Source organism: Epargyreus clarus, unplaced genomic scaffold, assembly GCF_041222505.1.
Source record: "Epargyreus clarus isolate Ecla_fem2 unplaced genomic scaffold, WU_Ecla_fem_2.2 ptg000025l, whole genome shotgun sequence".
NCBI classification, from domain to species: domain Eukaryota; kingdom Metazoa; phylum Arthropoda; class Insecta; order Lepidoptera; family Hesperiidae; genus Epargyreus; species Epargyreus clarus.
Genome location: NW_027332232.1, coordinates 1,702,674 through 1,723,472, shown reverse-complemented (window position 1 = coordinate 1,723,472; position 20,799 = coordinate 1,702,674). Strand labels below are relative to the sequence as shown.

Genomic DNA, 20,799 nt, shown 5'->3' with positions numbered 1-20,799 from the left:
TCTAGTTCAAAGATTCCGACATACATAGATACAACCCAAGCTAATAAAAGCGTGGTAAAAATGTCGGACGCCACAAAAGGGAGGACTAATTATTTATTTTTTATCCACCCTCATGATATGAGGTGACAAATGAAAGGGGTTTTCAAGAAGATTGCAAAATTATTTTTTTTTCAAAGGTCTTTATAAATAGCAAGAGTGGGTACCCAGAATGAGATTAGGGTTTTTGGGGATTACGAAATGACGACTCGTTAGTTTTTTCTAGAGCCACAATCTAACATAGGTAACAAGTATTAATTGTGACCGACCGAAGTTTAGATTTCGGCCGAAAACACGCTTTCGGTCATGTTTCGGCCTGAAATTGGCCGAACCTTCGAATGAACCGATATCTACGTTCTGGAACTCTCTGTTACACCGGTTACAGACTCACGCCGAGAACCCTCGAGAACACCCGAGAAGCGTGAATGTGATAGCGTTCTTGCCTTCTCGTTCTCGCGCTCGCCTGTTCTCCGATCGGTGTCGGTATTTTGCCCGCTTCAAAGGGTTTCTCGGGCGAGAAAAGAGAATAGTATAGTGTAGGTAGAGAGTGTAGATGCCTTCTCGGTTCTCGCGCAATTTCTCGGCGAGACTTCTACGTTCTGGAACACTCTACACCGGCTACAGACTCACGCCGAGAACCCCCGAGAACACCCGAGAAGCGTGAATGTGATAGCTTTCTTGCCTTCTCGTTCTCGCGCTCGCCTGTTCTCCGATCGGTGTCGGTATTTTGCCCGCTTCAAAGGGTTTCTCGGGCGAGAAAAGAGAATAGTATAGTATAGGCAGGGCCGGATTTAGAGGTCTAGAGGCCTTGGGGCAACAAAGGAGTGGAGGCCCCTGGCCCCAAATTATTTTCCAAATAAAATGAACCTTTTTTTCAGTTGAGTTTTTCAATAAATATTTTATTGTGAAACGCAGGTAGATTCTTCTAGTATTTATGTTAGTACAAAGTACTGTAGATAAAGGTAAAACAGAGAAAAAAAATATCAAAGGAAAAGATATTTTTTTTTACGAGTCGGAATTTAAAAAAAACATCCGACGTCTCTATTTTGGGGGCCCCTCTTTTGTGGAGGCCCCGGGGCTGCCGCCCCGGTTGCCTTCCCTTAAATCCGGCCCTGAGTATAGATAGAGAGTGTAGATGCCTTCTCGGTTCTCGCAATTTCTCGGCGAGACTTCTCGCATGAGTCTGTAGCCTGATTTCCGCTGTAGTCAGTTGTAGGCGTTTCGTGGCCACTTAGCCTTCAACACGCTGATGCACTAATCAATGACATTTTTATTTAAGTATATTTTTTTATATCAAAAACAAACTGCACGTTTTCAACGTAAATTAATAAGTGTTATATACATTGTGCATCTGTAATTCTCTACCTACATGATCCATAAGCGCATAAGTTTGAGTTTTGGTCCAAAATAGGACAAAAACTCGAAGGTTTGTTATCGCTTTCGGTCGAAAAACTTTTAAATGTAATATCTAAATATATATAACTCAAAGGTGACTGACTGACATAGTGATCTATCAACGCACAGCCCAAACCACTGGACGGATCTGGCTGAAATTTGGCATGCAGGTAGATGTTATGACGTAGGCATCCGCTAAGAAAGGATTTTGATCAATTCTACCCCCAAGGGGATAAAATAGGGGATGAAAGTTTGTATAAATCTTCTTAGTTAATAATATTATTTCGAAACGCGAGCGAAGCCGCGGGCAAAAGCTCGTTTAACATAATTATGTTTAAATTTTATTTTATTAAAAACTTTGGATCGTAATCTGCCTTTCAATAATAAAACGCGTCGCATGGTAGATTTTTGCACATGCACATGTTGTAAACAACTTAGATTTAAACAATCTATTGTTTAAAATAAGGAAAATCAACATTTAAAATAGTTGGTCAAGTGAGAGTCGATCTCATACGTGGAGGGTTCCGTACTAGCAATATTTTCATATTTATTTTTATTTTTGGTATTTGTTATTAAAGCAGCCACTGAAGAAGTATATGCATTGTGAAAATTTGAACTGTCTATTACGGTTCAATAGATAAAGCGATAAAGCGGTTTCTTGTATGGCTGCCCCCATTTATTTTCAACATTTTTTATTTTTAGTATTTGTTGTAGTATTGTTGTTATAGCGGCCACCATTATGCATACTGTGTAAAAAATTCAGGTGGCTTAGGAGATAGAGCCCTGTGACAGACGGACAGACAGCGGGGTCTTAGTAATACGGTTCCGTTTTTACCCTTTGGGTACGGAACCCTAAAAATGTATCCTATTCTATAATTCTATATGTTGTATCCCTTTTATTTTTAACCTTTAAGTTTTAATATTTGTTTCGTGAGTCCTCTGACAGACGCATAGTCAGGTGGCTTAGTAATATGGATCATTATTCCTTTTTCTGCAAGCAGTGATAGCCTAATGGTTAAGAAACTCGGCCTCTCGATCGAGGGGTCCGAGGTTCAAATCCCAGGCACGCACCTCTGACTTTTCAAATTTATGTGCGTATTAGAAATTAATTATCTCTTGCTGAACGGTGAAGGAAAACATCGTGAGGAAACCTGCATACCTGAGAGATTTATAAAAAAAAAAAAAATCTCAAAGGTATGTGAAGTTTACCAATACGCACTTGGCCAGCGCGGTGGACTATGGCCTAATCCTTCTCATTCTGAGAAAAGACCTGTGCCCAGCAGTGGGACAGCAATGGGTTGTTGATGATGATTCCTTTTTCTTGTATTAAAAATTGAAGGACGTGGAATGGGAGGCATTCCAACGAAGCGGTCCAACTTTGTCTTCAAGTAGCAAGGCAGCTGTGGCCGAACTCAGGATTTTTTATAGTATAGGAGTAGCAGACGAGCAAGCAGTCCACCTGATAGTAAGTGGCTACTGCCGTCCATGGACATCTGTAATCAACTCCACATAGGATTAGATATTCCTACCTGAGGTCGGCCACAGATGCGCCGCTACCCTTGAGGACTAAGCTGGAACGCCTCGGATAAGTTTGTATCCCTTACCACATCTTTAAACCAGAACACAGCAGCGCTTAACACTGCTGTTATAACGGAAATAGGTGTGGCGGTGGCGCCGCCGGAGTCGAACCACAGAGGGTTACCACAAACCACACTTACCATCAAGTGGACTGCATGCTCGTTTGCTAATATATGTTTTAAAAATAAATGGTGATCGAAGTTACACAAGTAGATACTTCATATAATTAAACTCAATTGAATATGTAGAAGTACTTTAAAATTTTATTGCGATATTTGACACATACATACTAACATAGCGAGTAATAAAAATATTGTAAAATATTAGGTGATATATACACAATATGTAATAGTTATAACGAGTTTCGCCCCGCGGTTTCACCTATGGCTAAAGATCGCTAAGATCCCGGTATACGACGACCTTCACTCAGCTGGTTAATGGATGAAAAGTATTTTAAGAGGAATTAAATATGTCGATAATTATATTGCAAATGATTTGTCTAAAAAAAATTCAGGCCAGAATATGATTTTTTTACATTAAAAAAACATTTTGAAGGTGGTAGAACCCTTTGTGGTTCGACTCCGGCGGCACCACCGCCACACCTATTTCTACCTAATAACAGCAGTGTTAGGCGCTGCTGTGTTCCGGTTTGAAGGGTGTGAAAATGGAGACAGACTTTTTCGAGGCGTTCCAGCTTAGTCCTCAGGGGTAGCGGCGCATCTGTGGCCGACCTCAGGTACGAATATCTAATCCTATCTAGGGTTGATTACAGAAGTCCATGGGCAGCAGTAGCCACTTACCATCAGGTGGACTGCATGCTCGTCTGCTACTCTTATGTTTTATAAAAAAAACATTCTTAAACATTTCACTGGTCTGGTTTATGGACAAATTACATACCAATCGAAATTATGAAGCCTATAGAATATGCAAATGTTAGGTCGACTATTCTTTTCCTGTTCCGTATTAGAAATTAATTATCACTTGCTAAAAACGGTGCAGGAAAACATCGTGAGGAAATCTGCATACCTGAGAGATTCATATAAAAAAATCTCAAGGGTATGTGAAGTCTACCAATACGCACATAGCCAGCTCGGTGGACTAAGGCCTAATCCTTCTCATTCTGAGATGAGACCCGTGCCCAGCCCTGGAACAGTAATGGGTTGATGACGGTATAAGTACTGTACATTTCACTATGAGCGCATTTCAAATCCGTCGTTATACCTGATTAATTTGAAAACTAAAAAAATACATAGAATTTTTTCTGCGATGCAGTAATACTATTTAGACAATATGTTGCCCAACGTTTTAGGAATTATAATTAATGTAATTGAATGAATGTCATTTATTTTTCTTGACATGTCTTTTTAACCGACTTCAAAAAGGAGGTGGTTATCAATTCGGCCGGTATCTATTTTTTTTTATGTATGTACACGAATTACTCCGCCGTTAGTGGACCGATTTTACTAATTCTTTTTTTATTGTATAGAGACGAGCTGGAAGTTGGTCCCATTTAAATATGGTTAGGATCCATCAATGGGTTCTGGAGAAAATGAGGGGAACCCATGTAAATATAACAGCCATAACTTCGCCGTTTATGAACCTATTTTAATGCCTTTCATTTCGTGTGTGTACAATTGCTACAAGTTGGTCCCATTTAAATATGATGAGGATCAGAGTGGGTTCTGGAGACAAAATATGTAACTCCTCAACCGATGGGTATAATTGAGTTTTGTTTGAAGATATTTGGTGTAGGTTCTAATTAAATTGCAAAACCAGTTTATCAATGACTATTTAAGGGTCTGATAATGTGTCTCGGAGACAAAATATGTAACTCCCCAACCGATGGGAATAATTGAGTTGTGTTTGAAGATATTTGGTGTAGGTTCTAATGAAATTGCAAAGCCAGTTCATCATCGACTATTTAGTTAGGTTAGGTTGAAACATATAAGACAATATGCGGCGAGCGGGCGGTTCCAATCAATGTAAACTCAGACCTTACCTTCATTCATGATCACGTTTATACAATTTTATATTGTATTAATATAAATGTTAGTATGTCATCACTAAAAAGGGTGAAAAAAAAATTTAACAAAAAAAAATACAACCGACTTCTATGTCACTACAAAGTAAAAAATAATTGAAATAAATGTTGGTTTATTACATATTTCTGAAGTCGGGGCTCATATTAGACACGCTGTTTACACCGTTATCCAACGAAATATATTGAGCGCCGACTTCAGAAATACTTTCGTATATTGTCATGGTTGTAGAACTGTGTGAATTTAGTAAAAAACAAACAAACAGGCAGGCAGACACACAAAAAATTTAATAACTGATTTTTATAAGAACCATATCCACGATATTTTAATATTTACTCGTTACATATATATTTTATAGCTGTTTACTTTAATAAAGTAAAGAGTTATTTTTACGAAACAAACAGACACTCCAATTTTATTTATTTGTATAGATGCATCGTTATTCGTTAATGATGTCAATTTTCACATACGATCGTGCACTTGGCGGGTAATTTTCCAATTTTCAAGGGAATTTTCTCAAGTATAATGTCTAAACATGAGTGCAATTGTCATAAGACGTAAGTTTCTATCTTTTATTGTTGCATCCAATTGTAAAAAGATTGGCCAAGTGCGAATCAACCTCGCTCATCACGCAAGCAAACAATCATTATACGCAACTAGCTGACCCGGCAAACGTTGTGTTGCCATATAAAAAAATGTTAAGGGTGAACAACCCTTATCACTTAGGGGGATGAAAAATAGATGTTGGCCGATTCTCATAGATACCGGATAAGCACAAAAAATTTCATCAAAATCGGTCAAGCCGTTTCGGAGGAGTATGGCAACGAAAACTGTGACACGAGAATTTTATATATTAGATACACGAATATGTATGTTTAAGTGTAAGTGCCGCCTGCACTTGTCCTATTTTTTCTCAAAATAGTATTAAGAATTAAGACGCCGGGAAATTTGTCAGTACATACTAATACGAGCAGCGATAGCCTAGTGGTTAAGAAACTCGGCTTCTCGATCGAGGGGTCCGAGGTTCAAATCCCAGGCACGCACCTCTGATTTTTCAAAGTTATGTGCGTATTAGAAATTAATTATCACTTGCTAAGCGGTGAAGGGAAACATCGTGAGGAAACCTGCATACCTGAGAGATTTATAAAAAGAAAATCTCAAAAAGGTATGTGAAGTCTACCACTACGCACTTGGCCAGCGCGGTGGACTATGGCCTAATCCTTCTCATTCTGAGAGGAGACCCGTGCCCAACAGTGGGATAGTAATGGGTTGATGATGACTAATACGAAGAAGCGAGCAAGTTAAATAAGAGCGGGTAAAATTTAAGCATATTATGTCGTCGTCAAACCATTGCCCACTGCTGCGCACGGGTCTTCTCTCAGAATGAGAAGCATTAGGCGATAGTCCACCGCGCTGGACAAGTGCGTATTGGTAGACTTCACATTGACCTTGTAGTTCCGGGACCAGAATAGGGCTACGGTATCCCCTGCCTGTCGTAAGAGGCGACTAAAAGGGGGCTTCCGGGGTTGCGGGCGGCAAGAGTGGGAGCTCAAACCGCCCGGTCATCGGTCCCGGGAAGGACGGCGGTATGTGTGGTCGCATACCGTCGTACGCACCAGACGGTGTGGCGAGCGTCTAGCTCATCTGGGCGGAGCCCGACGGGGCAATGCGTTAAGAGAACTCCGGTTGCGTTCCTTTGGAGATCCCGGAACCCTCTACGCAGCGCCGAGGAAGGCCACCGGGGGGGTTTTAGTGCGGTAAGAATCCCACATAACCCTGCGTCGCTCCCACGGCACCGGGTACCTTTTGAAGGTTTCCCCCTCGTAAACAAAAAAATTACGACCATAGTCCACCGCGCTGGACAAGTGCGTATTGGTAGATTTCACATGGTCACCGGTTAAATCATACCATTTCTACCTATGATATAAAATGTATTTGTTTCGCCATTTTTTATACTAAAATACAACACGAAAACATACTTATTATGCATAATGTACAGTTGTTTGCTTGTAATGTTAATAGTCATTAAAATTAAGTGCGTGTTTTTTTTTTATAATTTAAAAATAGCATGCAATCTATTTGATGGTAAGTGACTGCTGCCACCAATACACTTTTGTTATTAACCCCAAATAAGATTAGTCCTACCCGAGGTCGGACAGAAATCATCCGTTGCTACTCGTATTCTTGAGGACTAAGCTGCTTCGGATAAATATGCCTCCCTTACCATACCCTACCATACCCTTCGAACCAGAATACAGCAGCGCTTAACACAGCTGTTATTAGGCAGAAGTAGATGGGGTGTTCGACCCCACACAACGGGTTTTATCACCTTCAACATACGTAAATATTGTATGCCTTAATTATATTGTATACGTTTTGAAAGTGTTTTGAACCCTTTGTGGTTCGACTCCGGCGGCACCACCGTCACACCTATTTCTGCCTCATAACAGCAGTGTAAAACGCTGCTGTGCTCTGGTTTGAAGTATGCTAAGGGAGACATACTTTTCCGAGGCGTTCCAGCTTTAGTCCTCAGGGGTAGCGGCGCATCTGTAGTCGACCTCAAGTAGGCATCTTATCTTACCTAGGATCTATTGCAGATGTTACTGGGCGGCAGTAGCCACTTATCATCAGGTGGACTGCATGCTCGTCTGTTACTCCTATATTATAAGAAAAAACTTAAATACAATGAAGCACTGAGTGCTTAAAAAGAGGTTACATTGTCTTACTGTTATAAAATTATTGTAATGTAAATAAAGAATTAATTAATTTCTCCTTGTACGGTGTAAGTTTTTTCAACTGACGTGGTTGAATTAATGGAAATGCAAGATTTCAATTAACAAGACAATAAAGATACCTACCTACATGAAAGTTTGTAATGACAAACTAAAGGGGCTCCTTTTTAATTTGTCATTACTTTGATTTTCATTCAATAATTTTCAATTTTCATTTCTTATATTCACATACTGATGCATGTGTGAAGGTATAACCCTTTGTGGTTCAACAACAACGGCACCACCGCCACACCTATTTCCACCTAATAACAGCAGTGTTAGACGCTGCTGTGTTCCGGTTTGAAGGGTGTGGTAAGGGAGACAGACTTTTTCGAGGCGTTCCAGCTTAGTCCTCAGGGGTAGCGGCGCATCTGTGGCCGATCTCAGGTAGGAATATCTAATCTTATCTGGAGTCGATTACAAATGTCCATGGGCGGCAGTAGCCACTTACAGTCCGCGCAGTGGCGGCACTAGCAAAAATTTTAGATGGTACGACATTTCTTGCTGGTGCTCCCTGGGTCCTGGTGAGGTTTATTTAGCTCGCACTCTATAGTTACGGCACAAAATATGTATGTTGCAGACAAATAGCTTAAGTTTTCGGCGCCCTATATATGTCTTTTCGGCGCCCCTCATATGACGGCGCCCGGTGCGGTCGCACCGCTCGCACCACCCTTGTACCGTCCCTGAGTCCAGCTGATGGTTTGTAGTCATTGTCAGAAAGGATTTGTGCCTAATTGAGGCTGGGTGCAGATGCGATGCTATCAATTTTTGTCGAGTAAAGTTCGAAAATTTAAAATTTTTGTCTATCTATATCAACAGTGCCTTTGCACTGTGGTAAGTTAAAATAGGTGAAGTTGGTTTACCACCGGCAGTATATAAGTTGGAACACTTCATTTTTGTATCTCTTTTTAAGTATCTTTCGAACCACTATATGTTCTACCATACTGTTTTGAATGTGGTCGAACCCTTTGTGGTTCGACTCCGGCGGCACCACCGCCACACCTATCTCTGCCTCGTAACAGCAGTGTTAGGTGCTGCTGTGTTCCGGTTTGAAGGGTGTGGTAAGGGAGACAGACTTTTCCAAGACAATCCAGCTTAGTCCTCACGGGTAGCGGCGCATCTGTGGCCGACCTCAGGTAGGAATACGTAATCCTATCTGGGGTTGATTACAGATGTCCATAGGCGGCAGTAGCCACTTACCATCAGGTGGACTGCATGCTCGTCTGCTACTCTTATATTATGAAAAAGAAAACCTTCAAATAGTGCGATCAATAATTAATTTGTATCGTTTCTTCCACAGACGCCTGCGCGAATGCAGCTGCGCTCCGCCTGCTGGAAGCGGCGAGGACCGGCGACGTGGAGACGGCCCGCACCATCCTGGACACGCGGCCTCGCCTCGTCAACTGCCGCGACGTGGACGGACGGCACTCGACGCCGCTACACTTCGCTGCAGGGTGAGTTGCTAACGTATACAACAGGCATTGTGACACTGTCGTGGAGGTCCGTCTGCTGGAAGTCCGTCTGCTGCACGGCCATCTTGGATGCAAGGCCTCGTTTCGTCAAATGGCTGACCACAATTGGAAGTGGTTGGGAAAAAAAGAGTCCTAAAATACAAACACAAATAGCCTCTAAAATTTGTCGATGTATCGATTGTCAGCTAAAAAAAGATCATAAAGAAAATAAATTATCTAAAATTGCATAGTAAGATAGTAACGCAGGGAAAATTAGGTCCGCGGGCCTCAGTGAGAGGGTTGCGGACCACTGCAGCCCGCGGACCTCAAGTTGCGGACCTGCGGCATATATCAAATTATAATTTAACTAGCTGACCCGGCAAACTTTGTACCGCCTCAAAATCTATTTATCAAATATATTTCATATAAAATATTGCCCATGTTACTCGTAGATAATGTAGCTTTCGAAATTCGAATGGTGAAAGAATTTTTAAAATCGGTCCAGTAGTTTTTGAGCCTATTCATTACAACCAAACAAACAAACAAAGTTTTCCTCTTTATAATATTAGTGTAGATAATTTTCTTGACATTATCAAAATCTCCTGTTTTCAATAATTTAATAATTATCTTGACATAAAAATCTAAGTAAAACTCGTTTTCTTGCAGGTATAACCGTCTCCCACTGGCACAGTTGTTGTTACAGAGAGGCGCAGATGTCCACGCTAAAGACAAAGGGTAAGAAATTTAACTATTTATTAACTAGCTGATCCGGCAAACGTTGTGTTGCCATATAAATATAAAAATGTTAAGGGTGAACAACCCTTATCACTTAGGGGTATGAAAAATAGTAACCGATTCTCAGACCTACTGAATATGCATATAAAATTTGGTGAAAATCGGTAAAGCCGTTTCGGAGGAGTACGGTAACTAACATTGTGACACGAGATTTTTTATATAAGAATTATGCAGTGGTTGGCCCTATCATACGTTTTTTGGAAAGTTTCCGCCGTATTTTAATGCAGATTATAATAAAAAATATAGTTCAAAAAACTAAAAACCACGCTTTTATGATAAAATTAACTAAAAAGTAGAAAATCTAAATGAATCTAGGAATCAATTAAGGAACAGTAAATAGTATAATTGTGAAATAAATCTACAAAGTTTGAACGAAATCTGGCCGTTTAAAGTGGGTCAAAATCGCGCCCAAAGAAGTCGGTTACAAACATACAAACAAACATACAAACATACAGGTGAAGCTAATAAAAAGCGTGTAAAATAGTATAATTTATTATTATTTAACCGACTTCAAAAAAAGAGGAGGTTATTTATAATTTAATTTTACTTTTAGTTAACTTCAGCTTACTAAGTATTATATTTTTAGTGTAATTGTTGTTATTATGTTAAAGAGTTACCATAAATAAAATTATGTTATACACATTTGTGTAAAGTATGTTTTATAGCAATACGCGTAGATGATTTTTTCATACAAAATGTATTTTTATGTCGAATCCTAACTATAATATTATAAATGCGAATGTGTAATTGTTTGTATTTTACACTTTCACGGCTTAACTACATGACCGATTGTCATCAAATTTTGTACACACGTTGTCAGGGGTGCAGAATAGGACATAGGGTAGCTTGTGTCACGAAAAAAGTAAAGTTCCCGAGGGATAGATAAAAAGCTCAGAAGCGAAGTCGCAGATCAAAACTAGTTATTCAATACATATGAACTAATATAGTAAGTTAATTCAGCTTAGAATAATATGCATTATATATTATGGATGATTTGAAATTAATATAAATATTATAGATTAAAAACTAAAAAAACACGCTAATATCGCACAAGGAAAGTCGTCAATCCTGATTCCTGACGATCCTAATGAGATGAATGGGATAAAATTATAAAAATCGTGTATGGTCATCGGTTCCTGATAATTGTTCAAAATTTTTAAATTAATCGGACCGTTCAAAGTGGGTAAAAATCGCGTTCAAAGATTCCGTTACATACATACATACAGGTCAAGCTAATAAAAGCGTGGTAATAAGCATGTTAGACACGTCGAGTGAAGCTCGGTTACTAGGCATTAGAATAATTACTATCATTTAATCCATTGTTCAATAACCTAATCATAATTATCATGCAATAGCTGATTATTCTCTAAGATGTAACGACGTTGTTGGGCGAGCCTGAAGGTTGGTCATAGACTGCACAATGTATAGAAACACCACAAGTAAAAAAAACTACGCTATATATACTACTACGCTATATACGCCGCCACGTGCGCACGCCTACACATACACACACACACACGCATACGCACACACGCCTACACACGCACACACGCCCACACACACACACACACACACACACACACATTTATTTATTTATTTATTTATTTAAATTTCTTGTCACACCTTAAACTAGTGTAGCAAAGGGTAAACTTAATGCCTAATGGCATTCTCTGCCAGTCAACCCTGGGCGATGGCGATAACATGTGGTAGGCTTCTAAATCAAAACAATAAACTGCATACAATAAAATGACATAATATACTAAATACAAAAAAAAATAAAAGTACAATTATACATATAATATACGTATATATATAATACAACTAAATATGTATATACATATAAATATATATAAATATATAAATAATGTGGACTATGAAAAATTGATAGACTCATCTGTCAAATGACTGTCGTAAATAATGCTCCCGTACCAGTCTCTTAAAGGTGGTTTTAGAAGGTGCTTTCCTGATGTTTTCGGGCAGAGCGTTCCAGAGTAGAATTGCCTGTACTGTGAAGGAATACTGGAAAAAACCACTTTTATGTGGTGGAATATTGACTTTTAAAATTCTTGAAGAGCGTAGCCCACTGGCACGATCCGTACAGTGGAACTGAAATTTTTCCTTTAGATACGGAGGAGAAGTTGGATCATGTAAGATGGAATACAGAACCAGGAGAATTCTAGAGTTACGCCTTTGACGAATAGTTAGCCATTTAAGCTGACGTCTGAAGTTAGAGATATGGTCATACTTGCGTAAATTAAAAACAAATCGGATACAGTTGTTCAAGAGGCGGTCTAGCTTATCGAGAAGTTCCTCTGTTAGGTCTGGATAACACACATCCGCGTAATCAATGATGGGTAGAACGAGACTGTGTATTAATGTCAGTTTTGTCCTGTGAGGTAAAAAGTTTTTAAGACGATAGAGGGACTGCAGCGTGGCATTCACCTTGCGGCATATTTCAGTTATTTGCTCTCGCCAGCACAAATTTACATTTAATAGTATACCAAGGTTCTTCACCACGTTAGAAAATGGTATGACAGTACCGCCATATACTAGAGAGGGCAGATTTGCAAAGTCCACTCTAGTCATCAGTCTCGGACTACCCACCACTATCCCCTGACATTTAATCGGATTAACAGCAACGCCATACCTATGAGACCAAACTTTAACGGCCTCTAAGTTTTTATTGATAATATGTATAGCGTTGCCCACATCATCAACACTAGAATGGACATATAGTTGCAGATCGTCTGCATATAGATGATACGAACAGTTGATAAGTGAAGTGATGGAGTCGATAAACAACGAAAATAATAAAGGAGAAAGTATACCGCCTTGCGGAACCCCAGCAGTAAGGTTAGCCCATTCGGAGCTTTTCAGCTCAAGTCGGACTGACTGCTGACGGTCGCGAAGATAGGATGTAAACCACTTAAGGGCAGATGGGGCAATATTCAGATGAGAGAGAATGGAGAGGAGGATTTCATGGTCAACTGTGTTAAAAGCGTTTGAAAAGTCAATTAGCACCACGACTGTGATCATTCTGTCATCCATGGCCAGTCTTATATCATCGGTGACTTTAATTAAAGCAGTAGTGGTGCTATGACCCGGACGGAACCCAGACTGAAAAACGCACAGTAGGTTATGGTTACAAACAAAAGAGGAGAGTTGCTTTTGAACACAGGCTTCAAGAACTTTAGAAAGGAACGGAAGTATAGAGATTGGACGAAAATGATTCACAAGGGTGGGAGTTGGAACCTTAGGGAGAGGTCGCACGAATGCCTTTTTCCAAAGAGTTGGATATTGGCCCGATAATAGAGAGTAATTAATGATGTGCGTGATGATCGGTAGGAGAGTCTTTATTATCGGACATATCATGGACCTACTAATGTCATCACACCCCATTGCCCTTGATTTAATTGATGTAATAGTTGTCATTACTTCCTCCTGGGTCACAGGAGAAAATTGAAAATTAGGAATGCAGGGTGATTGCATGGCCGCAATTGAAGATTGTGTGCTACATCTGATTACAGGGTCCAATGATGAAGTAGTGACGAAATAATTATTAATGGAATCAAGAGAAAGAGACGGACCGCAATCATAGGTTAGTGGTTTACAAAAGCCAAGGGAGCGAAGAAATTTCCACACATCAGCGGAAGAAGAATTACTAATGTTATCATGAAAATATCGGCGTTTTGCTGCTCGTACCATCTGGTTGCACCGATTTCTCGCCGCTTTAAAAGATGACCAATTTAAATCGGTTCGTTCCTTTTTGAAAGCACGGAAGGCCCGATTTCGTCTTCTCATGGCCATTAGGATTCCTCTAGACATCCAGGGAGCCGGAGCACGCTTCACACGTACATTGTGGACAGGGGCATGGGCGTCATACAATTGCAGAATAATATTGTTGAATTGAGAGACTTTGCTGTCAATTGCAGACGCCTCAAGCACAGGAGAAAAATCGACATTGGAAGCATCACTCAGCAACTCCCCGGTGTCCATCTTCCTATAATTCCTTAGTTTGAGAATAGCAGGTTTATAAGTGGGGGGTTTACATTTATAGGACAAAAAAATTAGATCATGGCGAGAGAAACCGGGTGCCGGGAGTTGTCCAAACTTTGCCACATTATCAAGGGAAGCCGTTAAAATAAGGTCAATCCAAGTACTCGTACATTCACTGCCAACGCTATGATGAGTAGCAGACAGTGGAACAACAGAAAGATTGACAGAATTAATTATATGTCTTAACTTTTGCGTACGTGTAGAGTTATTCAACAAATCGGTGTTGAAGTCACCCATTATTATATAATGTGCGTACTCAGACCCAAAAGAATCAAAAATACTTTCAAGTTCAGAAAAATAGTCAATGGAAGGAGGACAGTACACAACCCCTAGCAATACTCTGGTACCCTTAACATCAACCTCCAGGAATAGATATTCAGCGGAAGAGGAATAAGTAGATGGAGAAACTAATACAGTTTTATAGGTTAAAGATGCTCGCAAATAAATAGCCACTCCACCTCCTCCTTTTCCAATTCGATCATTACGTATCAGTGTAAAGCCTTGCAAGGGATACAAAGAAGAAAGAAGTGAAGGTTTTAGCCAGCTCTCAGAAATGAGGATGGCATGAATGTGGTCATAAGAGAAGGTGCATTCAAGTTCCGCGTAATGACACGGTATACTTTGGGCATTGATGTGACACACATTCAAATAATTACGATTGTTATTCAATGCAGACACAAGTTGTTTTCTTAACAGATCCGAGTCAAGAGACTCGTCGCAGGAAGCATAAGATACATCTGAGTCATTTAATGAGTAGTATGAACAAATAGAGTCATCAGACATTTATGTAAATAAAATATATAGGTAATATAATAAAATAATAATAATAATAATAAACCTGTAAAAAGTAAAATACTGTAAAAAATATTAAATATACTAACACATTTAAAGCACCAACCCATCAGCTGACTGTTACAATTCAAGCTAACTAAGCATTGTACAGATACAAAGTAAGCCATGAAATAAACTACATTATAAGCAAACACAAACAGAAACATGAACAAAATCAAAATCATATCATAATAAAAATCTCAAAACAGAATCAGAACAAACTACAAAGATTAGTATTGTTTGTAACAGAAATACTTAACTCTGTGTAAACAGGCAAACAAAAGAAAGAAAAGAAAAAAAAAAAAAAAAAAAAAAAAAAATTAAAAGAAAGAAATACTGGCGATTATCAAAGGGCCACTTCATGCATGAAATAATTAAAAAACAGTGATTGAATGATTGAATGTTAAAAGTTAAAACGAGTGCGCTCAATACCTAAGGCTCAGTTCAGTAAAAAACAATATTAAATAATAATAATAATGAAACTATTACGTATACAATCCTAATATATAACAATAATATTTAATAACAATATAGACAAATGTATACTCGGATCAGCTATGGCAAATAACAATGTATAAAGTAAATCAGGTTCTTTATAATGATATCTTAAAATGCATATTTGCCCAATGTGCAGATAAAAGAAAAAATAAAAATATGATTATTAAAACAAGAATACCACGAACTGAACGCACCCAAACATTAAAACGTCACTAAATGTCACAGACGTATAACAAAATGACAATTGACAGCTTAACATTGACAACTTACACATTATCAAAACAAAGTAGCAAGAAAGAGAAAAATAAATAGCTAATACTAGGCCAAACCACCAGTAATAGTTACATATAAGGAAATACAAGAAACAAAAGAGAACGAAACAAGGAAGAAAAGTGAAAAAAGCAGCGTGAACAGCACGAGAAATAAAATAAAAGCATGCTACTTCCTTGGAGCCGTCCGCCTGACACGCTTATTGTCCTCAACCTGCGCCGCCGAGAGAACCTGTTTTCGACGCATTTCAATTTGGGGATTTGCATTGGAACCAACACCGGCACCACTACACTCAACACTCTCACAACCTGAACTTGAGGACCCCACCGGCTGCTCAGGATGTTTAGCCACAAGCAAGTCGAGCTCCTCTTCGGTAAAGATTTTGGCGCGGGCACCACCGGGAAGTTTAATATATATTGTGCCATCAAGGGTCCACACATTGCGCATACCGAAGTGATTCCGGGCTCTCCTGTGTACTATTTGCCGAGACCTGGTGAGAAACTCTGCTAACGACACAGGGGTTCCTTTAAATTTGGACTTCAATTTCCATACTTCGGCTTTACACTGGTGATCCCTGAAGTGGATAAGAATAGAACGACTATTCTCTTTACCCTTAACCCCCAGGCGGTGACAACGTTTTAAAGAAGAGCTGCTAATATGTGTGAGACCCAGGGTGTTGTGAAGGAGATCCAGAACCTTCTGCTCACTGTCAGTATCAGGATCATCTGGTACACCATTCAACAACAGAACTTTTTGCCGGCTCCGCATATCCATTCTGTCAATGGCCTTCGCATTCTCACGGACCTGTTGCCCGAGAAGATGTAGCATTTTGGTTACCAAGTCCTTAAAAGCTCTAAACTCTTCATGAAGCTGATGCAATGATGGATTATTTGGACTTGTAACAGCATTCAATCGGCTTTCAAACTCAGCCATCTTTTGCAGCCAGCACGATTCTAACTCCTTTTGGGTCTTCTCCACATCAGGTAAAAGTGCCATCTTGTGTAAAGTGCAGTGAAATTCCGTTCTCAACTCAGTGAACACAGTGATTGTTAACACAGAGAACTTTTGAGACTTGAAATTAGGTTATGCTGATGGGTGGTGCAATGTAAGTGCTTAAGGCAGTTTAAAAGCACATAATCAATAGGTAACACAATTTAAGAAATGTGAACTATTAATTTAAAGAGTAAAACTATTGTAAACTAGACTAAAAATAATTTTAAATATATTTTATACTAAGGAGATCAAAAACAGCTGTTTACTTTTTCACACCTACCCACGAAAAAACCACATTCAATTTTGCTTCAATTTCTGTTTATGTAAATGATATATTACACGAAAATGGGAGAAAACGCTGGTTCTTGAAACACAGTTTCGACTAACTCAGGAACCAGAGGCTTGAAACTTCTGAAATGTACTTACAATTTTATGTCAATAAAGTTGTTATTATTATTATTATTAAAAAAAACTACGCTAAAAAACTCGAATGTACTAAAAAGGCCGAAACAGAATTTCGTAAATAGGTGTTTCATTACTTTTATCCTGAAAGCCAGATACAAAATTTCATAGTGTTCGCTTCAAAGTTATTGACTCTCGAACGAACTTCCAATCCCTTTTTTACCCCTTAGGAGTTTGTTTTCCAAGACCGTCAAAAGAGATGTTTTAATATTTCTATCCAGAAAGCCAAATAAAGGTGGTAGAACCCTTTGTGGTTCGACTCCGGCGGCACCACCGCCACATCTATTTCTACCTAATAACAGCAGTGTTAAGCGCTGCTGTGTTCCGGTTTGAAGGGTGTGGTAAGGGAGACAGACTTTTCCGAGGCGTTCCAGCTTAGTCCTCAGGGGTAACGGCGAATCTGTGGCCGACCTCAGGTAGGAATGTCTAATCCTATCTGGAGTTGATTACAGATGTCCATGGGCGGCAGTAGCCACTTACCATCACGTGGACTGCATGCTCGTCTGCTACTCATATATTATAAAAAAAAAAAGAAAAAAAAACGCTCGAAAAACTTTACTATTAACAGTTGCGTAAAAAACCGTGCCCCTTCTACTTTTTCTTCAATCTGTAGCAAGTAATTAAGTTATAACATTGTATAAAAGTGTAATAGATTTACCTGCACAATACGGACACAATTAATTCTTATTTAATCACGATAATTGTATTATTGTGTCGTAACAAATAGATGTCAGGTGTAAGGGCTCTTACACAAAACTGCGATGCGACGCGATGCAAATTCGCAACGCAGAAAATTGCGACACGAATTGCTGCGATGCGATATCGTACGGCATAGCATCTCCCAGTGTGACCATTCTTTCGACAACCGTCAACCGTACAGAACGTATTTTCGTATCGATCGTAAAAAGAAGTGTGCACTTTTGTTATTGCTTAAGAGATACAGGAAAGAGTAACAAAGAAAATTTTGGGTTTATCCATTTAGCATATATCATTTATTTTATATTTAGTTTCCCAAAGAACAGGGCGCTTCTCAATCAGTAATATAAAAAAGTCAACGACGTACTTTGTCATTTTTACGTCGAGTATACGTCTTCCCACCCAACAAATACAGGTCTATATGTCTTCCCCACACGCTGTCTCAGAACGAACTAAAAATGGCGTCAACAAGTGTGACGAAACATCGCAGGAATGTGCGATGCGAATTAATTCGCAAGTTCTCGCGATGCGTCGAGGGAGCTCGCAGATTTTTACGATGCGACGTCGCACCGCAGTTTTGTGTACGAGCCCTAATGGCGAAGCGATAGCTTTTTTAAGGGGAGAGGCGGGCTCCTGAGCAAAGTTTCTTGCGAGAGAAATACGTAATATTTGTCGAGAGTTCGAAACCGATTTGCCTTTCTCCCTACGTTTCTCGCTTCAACCCAAAAAATGCCATAAATTGCGCGTAGATTTAGCTTTATAAAGACGAGAGGTGGTGGTAACGGTGTAGTTAAAAGTCGACGAAAAAATAATATCTACTGGTTTCTGAATTTTATCGGAATAATTATCAGTAACAAATACTTCATGTACGTCTGGTAAAAAACGTCCTCTCTTGTAAGAAGAATATTTATTTGCGGATCTGGAATTTCTGAACGAACCCCCTTAAATATGAGAAAGGGGCCACTGCCACACCATTGCCTAATAGCGCTGCTGTGTTACGGTTTGAAGGATGGGATAAGGGAGACATGTTATCCCTAGCTTAGTCCTCAGGGGTGGCGGCGCATCTTTGGCCTCAGTTACATATCTTATCTTACTTTGGGTTGATTACAAATATCTATGTGGCAATAGCCACTTACCATTAAATGAGCTGTAAGCTCGCTTGCTACTTGTATATCATAATGAAACTTCCAGAGGTCTGGTGCCGCTGCACAACGCGTGCTCGTACGGCCACTACGAGGTGACGGAGTTGCTGGTGTCTGCCGGCGCTGGTGTGAACGCCGCGGACCTGTGGCGGTTCACCCCGCTGCATGAGGCTGCGGCGAAGGGCAAGGCGGACATCGTACGGTTGCTGCTCAAGGTAGGGGATATTGGGGTCTCTAGTATGTAGGGCCACTACGAGGTGACGGAGCTGCTGTTGACAGCATCATCGGGCCGAACGATGCGGACCTGCCGCGGTATCCAGTTTCGTGGAAGTGACACGGGGTTATGTGGGCATATTACCCTGTGTACCCTGTGTGTGGGCACTAACCCTGTGTGAAGACTCCGGGATCTCCTAAGAAATGTAACGGGACTCCTCTTAGCGCGTTGCCCCATCGGGTTTTGCCCTGCTGAGCATAAAGCTCGCCACACCGTCTGGTGTGTACGACAGCATGCGGCCAAACATACCGTCGTCGTTCCCGGTGTCGTTTCCCGGGCGGTTCGAGCTCCCACTCTCGCCGCCCGCGACCCCGGAAGCCCGCATTTAGACACCTCTTACGACAGGCAAAGGATACCATGGCCCTATTCTAGTTCCGGAACAACTCTTGCCACCCCCTTTTTTTCTTTTTTATTTTTTTCTCGAGGTGGAAATCTTCAAAAGGTACCCGACGACGTGGGAGCGACGCCGGGTTATGTGGGATTTTTAACGCACTAATACCCCCCCGGTGGCCGTCCTCAACGCTTGTTGGAGAATTCCGGGATCTCCAACGGAACACAACCGGAGCCCTCCAAGCGCGATGCCCAACGGGCTCTACGCTGGGGGAGCAGTTTTTGCTCCTCCCACACCATGTAGTGTTTACGACGGTATGCGACCACACATACCGCCGTCCTTCCCGGAGTTGCTTGCCGGACGGCGTGACCTCCCAATCTGCCGCCCGCAACCCCGAAAGCCCCTTTTAGTCGCCTCTTACTACAGGCAAGGGATACTGTAGCCCAATTCTGGTTCCGGTACAACTCTTGCCACCCCTACTGTCGATATAACTATGTAGTTAATGTGGGCACGTTGTCCCCAGCACGGTGCGGACCCGACGCGCCGCAACCGCGACGGTCTGACGCCGCTGCAGCTGGTGCGCGCGGGCGACGGGGACACGGCGGACGCGCTGCGCGGCGACGCGGCGCTGCTCGACGCGGCCAAGCGCGGCGACCTGGCGCGCGCGAGGTGAGTGCTGGCTGAGGACAGCTGGCTGGTAGGTTACAGGTGTAGAGACGACTGAGTAGGTAATAAATGATCTGGGGCGCGCGAGGTGAGTGTCGGGGACAGATGGCCTGTAGGTTACAGGTGTAGAGACGACTGAGTGAACAATAAATGATCTGGCGCGCTAGGTGAGTGCGGTGGGGACAGGTGGTTTACAGGGCTACAGGTGTAAAGAAGACTGAGTAGACAATAAATGATCTGGGGCGCGCGAGGTGAGTGCTGGGGACGGCTGGCTTGTAGGTTACAGGTGTAGAGACGACTGAGTAGGTAATAAATGATCTGGCGCGCTGGGTGAGTGCGGTGGGGACAGGTGGTTTACAGGGCTACAGGTGTAAAGAAGACTGAGTGAACAATAAATGATCTGGGGCGCGCGAGGTGAGTGCTGGGGACGGCTGGCTTGTAGGTTACAGGTGTAGAGACGACTGAGTAGGTAATAAATGATCTGGCGCGCTGGGTGAGCGCGGTGGGGACAGGTG

General features: G+C 41.0%; 1 protein-coding gene across 1 annotated transcript in view; it reads left to right on the top strand.

Moving 5' to 3' along the window:
- Positions 1-20,799, top strand: part of Tnks (tankyrase) — an 82,912-nt gene that overhangs the window by 49,080 nt on the left and 13,033 nt on the right. The window contains exons 11-14 of the mRNA XM_073087124.1: positions 9,120-9,273; positions 9,937-10,005; positions 19,063-19,228; positions 20,142-20,287. Coding sequence (XP_072943225.1) covers positions 9,120-9,273; positions 9,937-10,005; positions 19,063-19,228; positions 20,142-20,287 — 535 coding nt within the window. The remainder of the gene's footprint in view (positions 1-9,119; positions 9,274-9,936; positions 10,006-19,062; positions 19,229-20,141; positions 20,288-20,799) is intronic.